The sequence below is a fragment of the Sus scrofa genome, chromosome 15 (assembly GCF_054392235.1).
Source record: "Sus scrofa isolate SSC_HxYL_T2T_F1_AM1 chromosome 15, Sscrofa_HxYL_maternal_Yorkshire_Landrace_v2.0, whole genome shotgun sequence".
In the NCBI taxonomy this organism is placed as follows: domain Eukaryota; kingdom Metazoa; phylum Chordata; class Mammalia; order Artiodactyla; family Suidae; genus Sus; species Sus scrofa.
The window spans coordinates 30,224,894-30,242,174 of NC_139397.1; the positions used below are offsets into that span (position 1 = coordinate 30,224,894).

The 17,281-nt window shown below is 45.8% G+C and overlaps 1 protein-coding gene across 2 annotated transcripts in view; it reads left to right on the forward strand.

Moving 5' to 3' along the window:
* LOC100625897 (lactase/phlorizin hydrolase) overlaps positions 1 to 9,295 on the forward strand; it is a 58,056-nt gene extending 48,761 nt beyond the window's left edge. For both annotated transcript variants that reach the window (XM_021076419.2, XM_085001325.1), the window contains exons 12-17: positions 90 to 292; positions 2,432 to 2,541; positions 4,529 to 4,663; positions 6,885 to 7,108; positions 7,981 to 8,208; positions 8,882 to 9,295. In XM_021076419.2, the coding sequence (XP_020932078.2) occupies positions 90 to 292; positions 2,432 to 2,541; positions 4,529 to 4,663; positions 6,885 to 7,108; positions 7,981 to 8,208; positions 8,882 to 9,102 (1,121 nt within the window). In that variant the 3' untranslated portion in view covers positions 9,103 to 9,295. The remainder of the gene's footprint in view (positions 1 to 89; positions 293 to 2,431; positions 2,542 to 4,528; positions 4,664 to 6,884; positions 7,109 to 7,980; positions 8,209 to 8,881) is intronic.
* The last annotated feature ends 7,986 nt before the right edge of the window (positions 9,296 to 17,281 follow it).

Below are 17,281 nucleotides of genomic sequence, written 5' to 3' on the forward strand. Positions count from 1 at the left end.
TCTCCCAAATATGCGGAGTCCATTCATGGGAAGAAAGTGATATTCTTGGCCACACTCATTCTTCACCGACATCTTGTGTATGTTTCCAGGAATCTCCTCTAGGCCTGGCACTGCCCCCTACATTGTTGGCCACAACCTAATCAAGGCTCATGCTGAGGCCTGGCATCTGTACAATGATGTGTACCGCGCCAGTCAAGGTGGCGTGATTTCTATCACCATCAACAGCGACTGGGCTGAGCCTAGAGACCCTTCCAACCAGGAGGATGTGGAGGCAGCCAGGAGATACGTTCAGGTCTGCTTTGCATCTGGGCACTGTTTTTACTCTTGCTCTTTTCCCCCTTGCATCATAATCAAAATGAGGTACAATGAGATTGCAAGGGAAGGATTTAGGATTTAGGTGCTGTTTTGTTATTACCTGATTTTGTGAACTTGGGGATATCCTGTAATGCTTTTGTACCGTAGTCTTTTCATCTTTGAAAGGGAGGTGACCTAACTACCTCATAGGTTTGCTATGATGAAAGTTCATTGGGGTTGAGTTTTCTTTAAAGTCTTAAAAGGTTATTATACATGTAGTTCTTACTGGATGCAACATTGGTCTGAAGCTAAATAAGAGAATTCTATCTCTTCAGTCTGTAGTTTGACAATAGTAGCTTCAGAGAGTTGGGCTGGAGTTCCTGTCGTGGCTCAGTGGTTAACAAATCTGACAGGGAACCATGGGGTTGTGGGTTCGATCCCTTGCCTTGCTCAGTGGGTTAAGGATCCAGCATTGCCATGAACTGTGGTGTAGGTTGCAGACGCGGCTCAGATCCTGCTTTGCTGTGGCTCTGGCATAGGCTGGTGGCTATAGCTCCAATTAGACCCCTAGCCTGGGAACCTCCATATGCTGCGGAAGTGGCCCCAGAAATGGCAAAAAAAGAGAGAGAGAGAGAATTGGGCTGCAGTGTCATATCACCTCCAGGTGTCACCATCTAATTTTATTTTCTCTGCCTGATTCCTTAAATAGGGAGCTTTAGGTTCTTTGACACCCAACAGAGACCCTAATTTCTAATTCCATTGTTTAATGTTAAGGGCATGTCACTGTTGGTCATGGCATTTTGCTCCTAGGAAGAAGAGACACAGGTAAGCAGGTGCCAACAACATGGCTCAGCCTTATTTCAGTCTGGGTCCCTGAAAGAGGAGAGAGAAAGGAAAACCAGCAGCACTCTTGGTGGCATAGCTTTTCCCTGGATCCTGCTAGTGTCTCTGAAGGGGTTGGAAGTCACCCTCTCTGGTATCTCGGGGTCAAGAATGAAAGGCAGGGGTCTTTCTCTCCAGACTGGTCCCCACTTGTGGCTCTGAGGAGGAGCCCACAGATTGTGTTATGCTCAAAGGACACCAGTGGCCTTGGTTTCCCAAATTCTTCACAAGGGAACTTGACAAAGGGGGTCAAATTAATAAGGGCAAACAAAAGCTTAAGATCCCTCTTTGCTCGCCAGCTGGGGGCAAAGCCTTGGAACAAAATTAATCCATTCCTTCATTTCAGACTCACAGAACTGGTGAATCAGAGCAATAATTCCCTGTCTGAAATCAAAACAAACCTCACGAAAGGTTAGGCCGTAGTGTCCTTATCACAGCTTGCTGGCGAACTGTGATACTGCAGCCCAGGACTCTGGTACACACATCCCCTAGTAAAATCAGACGCCACAGAGAGAAACAATTTCTTAGCCCAGAGTGCACTGCAGCCTCTTTTACCAGAGCAAGTGTGTTCCAAGCCTCATCTCTGACTGCGAATGGAAGGCAGCCCTCACCCCACCTTTCAGGCAGCGGCCAGCAGGTGAGCGGTGGATGTGGGGAGACGGAGAAGCCTGTCAGGGCCAGAACATCACAGCACTTGGGTGCCACCTGTACCCACTAAGGGTAAGGATGGCCTAGACATCATTCAAGAAAAACTGACTGGAAAGTTCCCCCCCTTAGACCTGGCGAATCCAGAGCCCGTGAAGAATCATCTTCTACCTGGGCAGTCAAGGAGTCTTGCCCCTCTGCCCTCCCCAGAAGGTTCTGGTGGGCCCTGAGCGTGAAGGCAGGGGAGGACCGGCTCTGTGGTAAGAGAGGGAATCAGGTCCTGGAGGCTTGGATTCCCCCTCTTCTGCGGGACCCTCCTCCAGGCTTCCAGGCAGCACTGTCAAGCACAGGGCCCGGGCTTGGTTCTGTTCATGTCCCTCAAGCTGCAGTGGTTGAGAACACAGCCCTCCCACAGTGAGCTCCCAGCAGAGCGAAAAGACCCGTGGGCATTTAAGCGGCAACAGGGGAACAGCCACAGAAGTGCTGCGACGTTAAGCCTGGGTTGGGGAGAAGGGGTCCTGGGGTCGGTGACTCCTGAGCAAGGAGGCTGCTGTCTCCTGGAGGAGCCTCTTAAGGCCAAGCCTGACTGTCCCTCTAACCCCACCCACAGTTTATGGGAGGATGGTTCTCGAATCCTATTTTCAAGAATGGAGATTACCCCGAGGTGATGAAGACACGGATCCGGGACAGGAGCTTGGCCGCGGGCCTCAACGAGTCTCGGTAGGTCGTGGCGCCACACCCTCAGCCGTGAGAGGGTCGGGAGGAAGCAGCCTGTGTGGTGCCCAACTGAGGCTCCTGGGTGGATGGCAGAGTACCCAGAGTGTGGCTCTTGGGGTCAGAGAGGCGGGACTTGGGCAAGTTACTATTGCTCTGAGCTTCCTTGCTTGCTGGGAAGATTCAGCCTGAGTGTGTATGTGAAGCTCTTAGCTCAGGACCTGGCACTGCTCTGACAGGCTGTTGAGACAGAAGGCAGTTGCTTTTTTATTGTTATTCCTCTTCAGAATGGCCAGGAAATCCCCTCTAGGGCCCTCACTTCTTAGAAACCCATTACCTCACTCCAACGACAAATTCCCCCCTGCCCAGCCATCCTATCTCATCACCTCAGGAGTCCGTGTGGGAAGCAATGAGTGACTTGTTGTCTCTCCGGGTGCTTTTTGTCATGTGGCCACCAGGCGGCAAGGGTTTGCACCAGAGTCATCCTACCTCCTGTCAAGGAAGTGATGGCCACGTCAGCAACAGCTAGCATTCATCCGTCTCCCACTGGCACTTCTCCTAATTAAGGATGCGTGAGCTGAAGCACATAGATCAGGGCAAGATCAGCCAGCGCTTAGGTGATGGAGCTGGGATGTGGAAGCAGGCTGCCCGACTGCAGAGCCCATGCTCGGTTTCAGGGCCGTCCAGCTGGGATTAGAGGTGTGGGGAAGGGCAGGGCAGGCAGTAACCTGGCCTCCTGGGACTATACCCACAAGCTCCAAGCTTGCTCATGTGTCCAGAAGAAGGGGAGGCTAAAAGGAATTCAAAAGGCAACGCGTCCTAACACAGCCTTTGAGTCTTATGCGGCCCAGCTGCGAGGATGAAATCATCTGTTCCTGCCCTTACAGAACACACGTGGGCTGGCCTGGTTAGGGCAAGCCCCACTGAGCCACAAGGCGTGACCTGTCAACCCCCGACTCCAAGAAGCGAGTGAACACTTCAGTCCACGGATGTAACCTTGCTGAGCATCCCTGTGTCCCCGGGCAGGGCCAGGCCTGCCTGGCAGGATACATGCCAGGAGAGTTCAGATGAGATGAGGGCAGGCTGGGTAGACCCAGTTGACTTCATGGGCAAGGCAGGTCATCAGCTAAGCTGGGCCTTGACCATGACCAGCATTCTGGAGAGGAGAGGACCTTCCATCCTAGTGGGGCAGGGGGTGGATGTGAGCCCGGGCCCAGAGGCAGGAATGAGTGGGGTACCTGCAGCTGGAACTGGGGAGACTGGCCCAGCAGCTGTGGGAGGGTCAGAGCCACATGCTGGAGAGTGCCTGGAGGCCACAGAACCCGAGGAGCCACTGCTGGTTCCTGAGCAGGGATGTGAGGGGGCTGGGCCTTAGTGTTGTCCCAGTGTTTCCCAGACTCCCGGGAAGGAAGGTTAATCCCCCGTTAACAGTAGCAGAGAGGTCAGGATGAAGTGCCAGGCGCCTAGAAAGGGCTTTCTCTAGGCAACTCTCAATTTGCACCATGTAGTCAGTCAGCACTTGGCTGAGAAGAACCTGGAAGTGCTGCACACACATGTGCATGTTCATCAGGAGAAAAGTCTCACTAAGGAGACATGGAGAATGGTCCACCAGATGTTTAAAAAGAAAGTGCAGCGATCCCACGTGAGCAGAAGAGTCCAGATCTCAAAATTTCAGTCAATTTATTGTGTAAAAGAATTTCCCCTACTAATAAGGGTAGACTTTGGAGAAAAGAGGCACACCTTAACAAACCACAGTAAAAATTTCCAGCAGGAAGAGAGAGGGTCTTGTTAACAGCAGAGGGAAGCGAGGTCTGTGGTCTGGTAGAAGGAGGCTCTGGTGCTTTTAGCAGCAGAAGCAGGGTCTATCCTTGGTCCTGACCAGCTAGCTGCCCTGTAGTCACCTCTAGCTACTGGAGTATAGAGTCCTGCACCGACCCTGCCCCAGGACATTCTCTTCCAAAGCCCCACACCCTTAATGGTTCCTTCCACCTAGGCTGCCCGAGTTCACAGAGAGTGAGAAGAGGAGGATCAATGGCACCTATGACTTTTTTGGGTTCAATCACTACACCACTGTCCTGGCCTACAATCTCGACTCTGACTCTTCCATCTCCTCCTTTGAAGCGGACAGGTAAGAGCACCTGGATCGATTTTTGGAAAAGACAGTAAACTGCCCCTTTCCTTTTCCTTGGAGGCCTGTACAGCCTCAGAAAACCAGCTCCTGATGCTATGTACCCTGGAGTTTGCAAAATGAGCCCTGTCTCCTGAAATACCTCTATCAGTCAGATAGCACTCCAGGCTAGGATTTCCCAGGTCCTTTCCATTAAGGCAGACACACTTCGAGTTTTACAAAACATTTAAGGAGTTCCTGTTGTGGTGCAGCTGAAACAAATCTGACTTGTATCCATGAGGATGCGTGTTCGATTCCTGGTCTCCCTCATTGGATCAGGGATCTGGTGCTGCCATGAGCTATGGCGTAGGTCACAAATGAAGCTTGAATCTGGCATTGCTGTGGCTGTGGTGTAGGCCCGCAGCAGTAACTCCGATTCAATTCCTGGCCTGGGAACTTCCATATGCCAGAGGACCTAAAAAGGAAAGAAAAAAAAAGTTTAAGGAATTCTCACTGTGGTGCAGCACAGGTTAAGGATCCGGGGTAGGTTGCAGCTATGGCTTGGATTTGATTGCTGGCCAGGGAACTTCCATGTGCCACAGGTGTGGCCATGAAAGAAAAAATTTTATTTATTTATTTTTTTCTTTTCTTTCTTTTTTTTTTTTTTGGTCTTTTGTCTTTTGTTGTTGTTGTTGTTGCTATTTCTTGGGCCACTCCCACGGCATATGGAGGTTCCCAGGCTAGGGGTCCAATCGGAGTTGCAGCCACCGGCCTACGCCAGAGCCACAGCAACGCGGGATCCGAGCCGCGTCTGCAACCTACACCACAGCTCACGGCAACGCCGGATCCTTAACCCACTGAGCAAGGGCAGGGACCGAACCCGCAACCTCATGGTTCCTAGTCAGATTCGTTAACCACTGCGCCACGACGGGAACTCCAGAAAAAATTTTAAATACTATTCTTGTATTTTTTTTCTAAATTTTTCAAAATAACTAGTATCTCTTTTATTCTATTGAAGATAAAAGTTAAACTATTATTTCTGTATTGCAAAAAAATATATGTTCACAGTAGAAACATTGGAAAGCAGAGGAGGAAATTCCTGTGGCATTTCAGAAGTGTTTGTGTGTTCGGGGGTGTAGTGCTTCCCTTTTTATATATTATATGTAGTTTATATAGTATATAGTTATACATTTATATATATATGTTGACTTTTAATGGAAAAATAACAGGATTATATGTATACACACTGTTTGTTCCTTTTCTGACAAGCATCCTTCCGCATCAATAAGTGTGACTCTGTCCAGGTTCTTTCTTTGAAAACAAGTGCAGACAATACCACTGCGTCCTGCAACCACCAGAGTCAGGCCTGCCAAGCAGGGCCGAGAACACTCCCCTATGGGCCCCGTTCAAGCACCCACTTGACTCTTGCTGCCTCATGGGTCCAGGCACCTGTGCTCCAGCTCATGAAATGCCCCACATTCAGTTCAGCTGAGCAAGATAAATCCAGCTACTGACAAAACTACAGTTTTCCCTGAAGGATTTGGATGTTAAATATCTAAATGGCTGGTCCTTCTTTGATATGCATGACTCTCAAGACATTCCAGGTTCTGTGCCTCCCCCCTGCCCCCCCGCCCCCGCCCAGTCCCCCTAGTGACACTCCTTTGGCACAAGCTGACGCCCTCTCCTTGCCCATTGCCAGAGAGAGAGGCAGGGTCTTGGGCAGCAGAAGCAGGTCCCAGCCTATCTGCCCCAGCACCACACAGACAGCAGCCCAAATACTGATGCCTGAACCTGTGCATGTGGCCTCTGTGTGGCACTGACTAGATGCAGGTTTCTCAAGGGAACCCAGCCTCTGAAGACCTAGCACTCACATCCTGTGGGAACCTGTGGTGAGCGACACCCACACATATAGCCCTTTCACATCCAGTGTGGGGTGCGGTCTCTTAACAGAGAGCCATGGAGGGTCAGGTCCATGAGTGGGGCCATTCCTCTGTGCAGGCGGAAAGCTACACAGAGAGTTTGGGGAGGCGGTCCAAAGTTACCCCAGCCTTGAGCAGTGCCACCAGAACTAGTGAAAAGAGGAGAATTCAAGGCAATTTGGCTCCTCTGGGTTTAGTTTTGACCCTCAAGTCTAGACAGAAATCTGAGGTTTTTCCTCATGTAAATCCTGCTTGATGTTTCCTGCAGAGGGCCTGTTGGGATTTACAAATGAAGACCTAATCCTTAGTGTTTGAACTTGTAGGGGAGTGGCCTCGATTACAGATCGCTCTTGGCCAGACTCTGGCTCCTTCTGGCTGAAGATGACACCTTTTGGCTTCCGGAGGATCCTGAACTGGTTAAAGGAGGAGTACAACAACCCCCCGATTTATGTAACGGAGAACGGGGTGTCCCAACGAGAAGAATCAGACCTCAATGACACTGCAAGGATCTACTATCTCCGCAGTTACCTCAACGAGGCACTCAAAGGTAGGACAGGCTCACCCCTTCCTCCAGTGGGCACATTGCATGGACGGAAACATCTGCGAACATGGAGTCAGGGTGGTACTGCTTCCACCAGCCCCCAGGTGAGAAAGATGAGGCTTCCAGCTCCTGCTGAGTTTAAACCTTTCTTTGGGGTTGCACGCTGGGATTTTTCCTTCCTGGATTTAAGCCCAAGCATGCAATCTCAGTGGCCTGATACAGCTGGACCAGGTTCCTGCCCTGTCCTTGGCTCTGCTTGATACCCTGGTGTCCACGTTCCTGAACAGCAGTGCCCTCCTGAGGAGAGTTTGGGCAGGGCCAGGAGGAATGGGCTGGAGGGGTTGTCCATGGGGTCTTTTGTTCCCCAAGCAGAAAGTTGAGACCCTTAGCTCAGCAGAGCAACTTGGAATGGGACTCTGACAGGAAACAGTAAGAAATGCTGAGTAAAAGAAAGTGAGCAATGGGGCAGCAAAAAGGCACCATTAGATCAGAAAATCTTGTTCCAGCTAAAATCTTTTCCAGGAGCCATTTCTTTTCTACAGGGGAGAGCACTGACACTCTAAGGCAGCCACCAAGACCAATAGCCCAAGATGTGAAGACAGGATCATAGAAGTCCCAGTAGGATTAGTCAGCCCATGTTCCTGACGCTCATTCTGAGCTAAGCCTTTTCTAGAAAAACGCAGAAAGTTCTGCAGAAACACCCACAGAGGACCCGCTAACAATTCCCACGTATTCTCTCAAAGAGCCGAGAAAAGCTCCCTTTGCCCTGCAAGTGGTCACTGTGGGAGGGCTGTGGGCAGCCACGGCCTCAGTCAACCTGGTGGAAAGGGGTCTTAGAAGATAAGGGAAGCTCATGCAGGGCCTCTGTCTTTGGGCAGCTGTGCAGGACAAGGTGGACCTTCGAGGATACACGGTTTGGACTCTGATGGACAACTTTGAGTGGGCCACAGGCTTTGCAGAGAGGTTTGGTCTGCATTTTGTAAACTACACTGACACTTCTCTGCCAAGGATCCCCAAAGCCTCGGCCAAGTTCTACGCCTCCATAGTCCGGTGCAACGGCTTCCCTGACCCTGCGGCAGGGCCACACCCTTGTCTCCAGCAAGAAGGTGAGATGTGGCTCGGGGCGGGGGCGGGGGGTGGGGGGCAAAGGCAGAGGGTGAGGAGTGAAGGGGCCTTTCTCAACCGGTTTTCTTTAGTTTATTACCCTCATCTCTGTCTGTCCATCCCCTTCAGTCACTGAACCAATATTTATGAACTTTGAAGGCTCCAGACATTCTGAGGATAGAACAAAGAATTTAGGGTCAAAGTTGCATGTAGAAACTAGGCCCTGGTCTGGGAACAGCAGGTTTAGGTTCTTGTGCAGCCCTCCCACTAGCTTGCTGTGCAAGCTTAGGCAAGAAGCTAGGTTAAGGGCTGGGCCGGTGCAAGGATCACATACAGTGACCTTAAGAATTCAGTGCGCGGCACAATGTATGATGCCCAATACTTGCTGAATGACTGAAAAAGCCTAAGTTACTACACAATGAAGACACCACTATCCAGTTTAGATTCTGCTCTAATCACTGACAGAGACGGTTAAAAGCTAAAACTCCATGACTTCACTCGGCTGCTGCTAACTCAGTGAAAATGATGCACACCGTCACCTCAGCCACACCCGCACTTGGGTACCTTGGTAGCTTCTCTGTGCAAGGATCTGGTTTGGGCTAGATCTAGGTGAAAGGCGATCTGATAACTGTGTCCGTACTGGTGCACTCACCACCCTTTCTTGTCCTCTCCTAGGTGCTGAGCCCACCATCAGCCCCATGAGCCAGGAGGACGTTCAGTTCCTGGGGCTAACACTGGGTACCACAGAGGCCCAGACGGCGCTGTATGTACTCTTTGCTCTTCTGCTTCTTGGAGTCTGTGGTGTGGCATTTCTGTCCTACAAGTACTGTAAGCGCTCCAAGCAAAAGGAAACACAACCAGGTGAACAGGAATTGAACCGTATTTCTTCCTTCTGACCCACAAGTTCCCACCTCCTCCACTTCTGCAAATTAGGCCTACTTTCTTTGCAAGCCTTTGCACCCCCGGGACCACTGAGGATCTTACACTCTGCTCCTACCAGATTGCTCTGTAAAAGCCTCTGCGCTGTTAGAAATTAAGTGACCCTTGTTGAAGGATTTCAAGTCCCTGATTAAAATGGAAATATCCCCATCTTGCCCCAGAATCAGGAATTCATTTGGGCGTGAGATCACCCTGCAAGTGGCTCCTGTGGGAACGTGTAGGTACTGAACTCATCTCTTGGTTCTGTGAGCCACTTAATTCAGCTCAAAGGAGCTGTTTTAAGTGTCTGAGATTTTAAAGGTGAACACATGAGTAACAACCATACCTATCCCTTCCCTTTGCAAAAAAAAAAAAAAAAAAATCAGCTGCAGAAGATTTCGTTGTAGCTCAGCAGAAACAAACCTGACTAGTATATCCTGAGGATGCGGGTTCAAATCAATCCCTGGCCTCTCAGTGGGTTAAGGATCCAGCATTGTCGTGGGCTGTGGGGGAGGTCGCAGACAGTCTTGGATCTGGTGTTGCCGTGGATGCGGATGTAGCCGGCAGCTACAGCTCCAATTTGACACCTAGCCTGGGAACCTCCCTGTGCCGTGAGTGTGGCCCTAAAGAAAGAAAGATCAGCTGCAGTGTCACCTCTTGTCCTCTCTCTTCAAGTTCCCTCCCAGTCTATTACTCTGTGTTCCTTTTTTTTTTAAATTTTTTTTAATTAATTTATTTTTGTCTTTTTTTAGGGGTGCATCTCGACATATGGAAGTTCCCAGCCCAGGGGTTGTCCTACACCACAGCCACAGCAACACCAGATCCAGGTCCCGTCTGCAACCTACTACACCACAGCATGGCAAAGCCGGATCCTAAACCCACTGAGCAAGGCCAGGGATCAAACCTGTGTCCTCACGGATGCTAGCCAGATTCTTTTCCGCTGAGCCATGATGGGAACGCCTACCTTGCATTTCTTAAAAAAGGCTCTGTTACTTGTGTCCTAGCTTTTAGGGGTGTTTCTCCTGGAGAAGGCAGGTTCCACAGAAATTATGAAGTCACGCAATCCCTTTGGGGCTGTGAGCTTTCCCACCAGACCCAGACCTTCTGCTTATGTTACATATTCCTGGGGACACAGACACCATAACAGATAAAAAACAGTGACCGTTGAATGATCCTTTATTCTCCCCATTGCCACTTTGTGCGTCCTTTCTGCCTCTCCCCTGTCTTTAGGATGACTTTTATGGACAATCTTCAAGTATATGAACTGATCTTGGTTCGTTTAGCCTGCTTCCCTTCTTTCTCTCTCAATGTGTGATGCTTCTGAACTCCTTGGAAGTCCTGACTACCCCATATTCCTTTGTGTCTTTGCAAATGCTATTCCTTCTGCCCAGATGTCCTTTCTTTCTAAAAAAGGCTTCAAGTCTCAGCTCAAATAATGTACTTTCCCCTCTGGCCCCCCCCCCCCTGATTTCGCCAGACGAACACTCCTTCCTCCACTTGGCCTGTAGATATCCCCCTTTATCCCTCCACCACATTACACTGGAACTGCGTATTTCTCTATTAGCTTCTTGAGGCTAAAGGACCATGTTTCACTGTCTCTAGCAAGCATGTGTGGAGACAGGGCAGAGGAAGTACACCTGCTCCTTCTGTGTGTTTATTCACAAAACCCTTTCAGAGTAGTGATGGGTCTCTATCAATTCCCCTGGAATAGTGCTAGTGAGACAGAGTATGGAACGCTTTAAAAACTTACTTGGTTTATGTATTCTTTCTAGACATACGGGAGAAAGTTTTTGAAAAATTGTTTTAAAAATTAGGAAAAAATAAGAGTAGTGTCCCACTAGTTTTAAAAGGCTGATCAAGAGTTGTATCTTGTAAGCATTTGTTACCTGAATTGTTGTTTCTGTAGAAAATTGACATCAAAATGTTCCTCTGCTGGGGGAGGCCTTGACCTGGCAGTTAGAAACATGTGGTGCCCAAGAATTTTTCTCCCACTGATAGGAAGAAGTTTATCAGAGGGAGTAAGCATGCTGCTAAAACTGACATTAGAGACATTTCTTAGGCAGAATTGCTCAGTATTATAAGCTCTAAATTATACCTAAATTAATCTCAAAATTCAAATGCTGTTTTCGTAGGGGGAAGGAGTGGACAACATTAAAAAAATTTTTGTTTAACTTTTACATGAGATAACTTGTGAAAAGAGCCAGGATAAATCTGTAGGGGGAAAGAGCATTAAAATAAAGCTAGTTATAAAAGTTATAAAATGTACTTTCAAAGCAGAGAGAGAAAAGAAGAAAAATAAACAAATGAAAAGAGAGCCTAGACAGAGACCGAATGCATATGGGAATAGAGTTCATGAAAGAGGAGGTCTGCCAAATCGAGGTGGGGGCAAAGGGGAAGATGAACCATTTCATAAATGGAGGAGGGTCACAGGTTAGCTCTTCATGTTAGCCACAGGTCGGAAAAAGGAACTAAATCCTTTTCTTGGATACCAGATTTAAATGTTACAAAAAAAAAAAAAAAGAAAAGAAAAGAAACCATGGGAATGCTAGAATACATGAGTAAAGTTTTTATGTTTATTTTTTTGCTTTTTAAGGCTGCACCTGTGGCATATGGAAATTCCCAGGCTGGGGTCAAATTGGAGCTGAAGCTGGTGGCCTATACCACAGCCGTAGCAATGCAGGATCCAAGCCTCATCTGTGACCTGCACCATAGCTCACGGCAACATCGGATCCTTAACCCACTAACCGAGGTCAGAGATCAAACCTGCATCCTTATGGATACTAGTCGGGTTTGTAACCCACTGAGCTACAACAGGAACCCCCTACATTACTTTGTGAAGTGGGAAACGTATCTTCTAAAACTTAAGACCCAAAGGCCATAAAGAAAAAAGCTGATAAATATGAGCACATAAAAATTGTGCGAAGAAGTTACCATCATATTGATCAAAATATAAACAGGGAGAAAATATTTACAGCATTTGCTAGACAAAGGGCTAATTTTCTTCATATACATGAAAATTCTTATAAATCAATAAGAAAAAGATGAACGAACCAAAAGAAAATTGGCAAACAAGGCAGTTCTCAGGAAAGTGAATCAAAATAACCACTAATATTAAAAGATGTTCACTTCCATAATGAACACAATACATATGAAATGTATAGTTTTTCATCTATCTATCATGCTGACAAAGATGAAAAAGTGTAATACAGTATCGGTAAGGATGTGGGGAGATCAGCATTCTCCCAATGGGACTATAAACTCAAAGCCTGTAGAGGAGACAATTTGGCAGCATCTTTTATGGTCTAAACTGTAAACACCTTTGACTCAGTGAGTGACAGGTTTAGTTTCACAGCTAAAAAGATACTTTCCCAAAATTGTTCACTATTTTTGTTTTCCTAATGCTTACAATTAAAAAAAAAAAAAAAGCACAAGAGACTGGATAAGTTTATCAAGTAAAATACTGTGTAGCCATTCATAAAGAATGAGGTAGCTATGTGTTGACGGGGACAGATCTTCAAGACTGCATACATAGAGGAGTTCCCATCATGGCTTAGCAGTTAACGAACCTGACTAGCATCCATGAGGACACAGGTTTGATCAGTGGGCTTACTCAATGGGTTAAGGATCCGGCGTTGCCATGAGCTGTGGTGTAGGTCACAGACACGGCTCGGATCCTGCATTGCTGTGCCTCTGGCGTAGGCAAGTGGCTACAGCTTGGATCGGACTCCTAGCCTGGGAACTTCCATATGCTGCAGTTGCGGCACTAAAGAGACAAAAAAAAACAAAAACAAAACTGTATACATGGAAAAGCAAGGTGCAGAGTGTATGCATGTATCTATAATCTCATCTTTAAAAGATTACACATTTTCTTATATATGCCTAAAATTTTTCTGAAGATTACAAAAGGTGTTAATAGAGGTGATTTCTGAGGACTAGAACAGGGGGTATAATGCAGAAGGGAGACATCATTTTATAGCCTTCTATATACTGTTTTAAATTTACCATTTTTTTTTAAAATATAAGATTGTTACCCTCCACCTAAATGAATTAGAAAAAGAACAAAAAAGACCTAAAGTCAGCAGAAGGAAGGAAATGATAAAGATCAAAGAAGAAATCAATAAAATAGAGATTCAAACAAACAATAGAAAAAATTAATAAAACCAAGAGCTGGTTCTTTGAAAAGGTAAACAAAATTGACGAACCCCTGGCCAGACTCACTAAAAAGAGGAGAGAAAGAACCCAAATAACCAAAATTATAAATGAAAAAGGAGAAATCACAACGGATACAGCAGAAATACAAAAAACCATAAGAGAATACTATGAACAACTATATGCCAACAAATCTGACAATCTGGAAGAAATGGATGATTTTCTAGAATCTTACAGCCTGCCAAAACTGAATCAAGCAGAAACAGACCAACTGAACAGACCAATCACTAGAAATGAAATTGAAGAGGTCATAAAATCACTCCCTACAAATAAAAGTCCAGGACCAGATGGCTTCACAGGTGAATTCTATCAAACATATAAAGAGGAATTGGTGCCCATCCTCCTTAAACTCTTTCAAAAGGTTGAAGAAGAAGGAATACTCCCAAAGACATTCTATGAGGCCACCATCACCCTCATTCCAAAACCAGGCAGAGATACCACCAAAAAAGAAAACTATCGCCCGATATCATTGATGAATATAGATGCAAAAATTCTCAACAAAATCTTAGCCAACCGAATCCAACAACATACCAAAAAAATTATACACCATGACCAGGTTGGGTTCATCCCAGGTTCACAAGGATGGTTCAACATACGCAAATCAATCAGCATCATACACCATATTAACAAAAAAAAAGTCAAAAATCATATGATCATCTCAATAGACGCAGAAAAAGCATTTGACAAAGTCCAACATCCATTCATGATCAAGACCCTCGCCAAAGTGGGTATAGAGGGAACATTCCTGAATATAATCAAAGCCATTTATGATAAACCCACAGCAAATATAATCCTCAATGGGGAAAAACTGAAAGCCTTCTCACTCCAATCTGGAACAAGACAGGGATGCCCACTCTCACCACTGCTCTTCAACATAGTTTTGGAAGTCCTAGCCACAGCAATTAGACAAAAGAAATAAAAGGTATCCATATAGGAAGAGAAGAGATCAAACTGTCACTGTATGCAGATGACATGATGCTAAACATAGAAAACCCTAAGGACTCAACCCCAAAACTACTTGAACTGATTAATAAATTCAGCAAAGTAGCGGGATATAAGATTAACATTCAGAAGTCAGTTGCAGGGGAGTTCCCTTTGTGGCGCAGTGGTTAGCGAATCCGACTAGGAACCATGAGGTTGCGGGTTCGGTCCCTGCCCTTGCTCAGTGGGTTAAGGATCCGGCGTTGCCGTGAGCTGTGGTGTAGGTTGCAGACACGGCTCGGATCCCGCGTTGCTGTGGCTCTGGCGTAGGCTGGTGGCTACAGCTCCGATTAGACCCCTAGCCTGGGAACCTCCATATGCCACGGGAGCGGCCCAAGAAATAGCAGAAAAAAAAAAAAAAAAAGAGAAATCAGTTGCATTTCTGTATACCAGCAATGAAATATTAGAAAAGGAATACAAAAATACGATACCTTTTAAAATTGCACCTCACAAAATCAAATACCTTGGAATACACCTGACCAAGGAGGTAAAGGACCTATATGCCGAGAACTATAAAACTTTAGTCAAAGAAATCAAAGAAGATGTAAAGAAATGGAAAAATATTCCATGTTCTTGGATTGGAAAAATCAATATTGTAAAAATGGCCATACTACCCAAAGCAATCTACAGATTCAGTGCAATCCCTATCAAATTACCCATGACATTTTTCACAGAACTACAACCAACAATCCAAACATTTATATGGAACCACAAAAGACCCAGAATCGCCAAAGCAATCCTGAGAAACAAAAACCAAGCAGGAGGCATAACTCTCCCAGACGTCAAGAAATACTACAGGAGAAATTCCCGTCGTGGTGCAGTGGTTAACGAATCCGACTAGGAACCATGAGGTTGCGGGTTCGGTCCCTGCCCTTGCTCAGTGGGTTAATGATCCGGCATTGCCGTGAGCTGTCGTGTAAGTCACAGACTCGGCTTAGATCCCGCGTTGCTGTGGCTCTGGCGTAGGCCGGGGGCTACAGCTCCGATTCGACCCCTAGCCTGGGAACCTCCATATGCCGCGGGAGTGGCCCAAGAAATAGCAAAAAAAGACCCCCCCAAAAAAAAATTATAAAAAAAAAAAGAAAAAGAAATACTACAAAGCCACAGTCATCAAAACAGTGTGGTACTGGTATCAAAACAGACAGACAGACCAATGGAACAGAATAGAGAACCCAGAAATAAACCCTGACACCTATGGTCAATTAATCTTTGACAAGGGAGGCAAGAACACAAAATGGGAAAAAGAAAGTCTATTCAGCAAGCATTGCTGGGAAACCTGGACAGGTGCATGCAAAGCCATGAAATTAGAACACACCCTCACACCATGCACAAAAATAAACTCCAAATGGCTGAAAGACTTAAATATACGACAGGACACCATCAAACTCCTAGAAGAAAACATAGGCAAAACACTCTCTGACATCAACATCATGAATATTTTCTCAGGCCAGTCTCCCAAAGCAATAGAAATTAGAGCAAAAATAAACCCATGGGACCTCATCAAACTGAAAAGCTTTTGCACAGCAAAGGAAAGCAAAAAGAAAACAAAAAGACAACTTACAGAATGGGAGAAAATAGTTTCAAATGATGCAACCGACAAGGGCTTAATCTCTAGACTATATAAGCAACTTATACAACCCAACAGCAAAAAAGCCAATCAATCAATGGAAAAATGGGCCAAAGACCTGAATAGACATTATTCCAAAGAAGATATACAGATGGCCAGCAAACACATGAAAAAATGCTCAACATCGCTGATTATAAGAGAAATGCAAATCAAAACTACCATGAGATACCACCTCACACCAGTCAGAGTGGCCATCATTAATAAATCCACAAATAACAAGTGCTGGAGGGGGTGTGGAGAAAAGGGAACCCTCCTGCACTGTTGGTGGGAATGTAAACTGGTACAGCCACTATGGACAACAGTTTGGAGATACCTTAGAAATCTATACATAGAACTTCCATATGACCCCACGATCCCACTCTTGGGCATCTATCCGGACAAAACTCTACTTAAAAGAGGCACGTGCACCCGCATATTCATTGCAGCACTATTCACAATAGCCAGGACATGGAAACAACCCAAATGTCCGTCGACAGATGATTGGATTCGGAAGAGGTGGTATATATACACAATGGAATACTACTCAGCCATAAAAAAGAATGACATAATGCCATTTGCAGCAACATGGATAGAACTAGAGAATCTCATACTGAGTGAAATGAGCCAGAAAGACAATGATAAATACCATAGGATATCACTTATAACTGGAATCTAATATCCAGCACAAATGAACATCTCCTCAGAAAAGAAAATTATGGACTTGGAGAAGAGACTTGTGGCTGCATGATGGGAGGGGGAGGGAGTGGGAGGGATCGGGAGCTTGGACTTATCAGACACAACTTAGAATAGATTTACAAGGAGATCCTGCTGAGTATCATTGAGAACTTTGTCTAGATACTCATGTTGCAACAGAACAAAGGGTGGGGGAAAAATGTAATGTATACATGTAAGGATAACTTGATCCCCTTGCTGTACAGTGGGAAAATAAAAAGAAAAAAAATAAAATAAAATAAGCACACATGAATTATCAAAAAAAAAAGATTGTTAATCATGGTTTTATATACATTTCTCTAAGATCTGCATTTGATTTTTTCAAGGCTTTCTTAAATTACATCCTGCTATATTTTTAAAGATAACAAACCTTTACTTAAATGGGATGTTTGCTGGAGATGTTTCTTTTTCAGACTCAACTTTTGAAAATATGGAAGTAGTATCATCATAGAAAAATGACGAAACCTATAAAGATACAAAAAGAACTAAAATCTAAACTAAAACTAAAACTATTCTTATCATTGTTAATGTTTCATGTGTTTTCTCTTTACATTGTTTCAATACATACTACTATCTATATATATAATGTGTTTATAAAGCTGAGATCACATTGTACCTACCACCCCGTA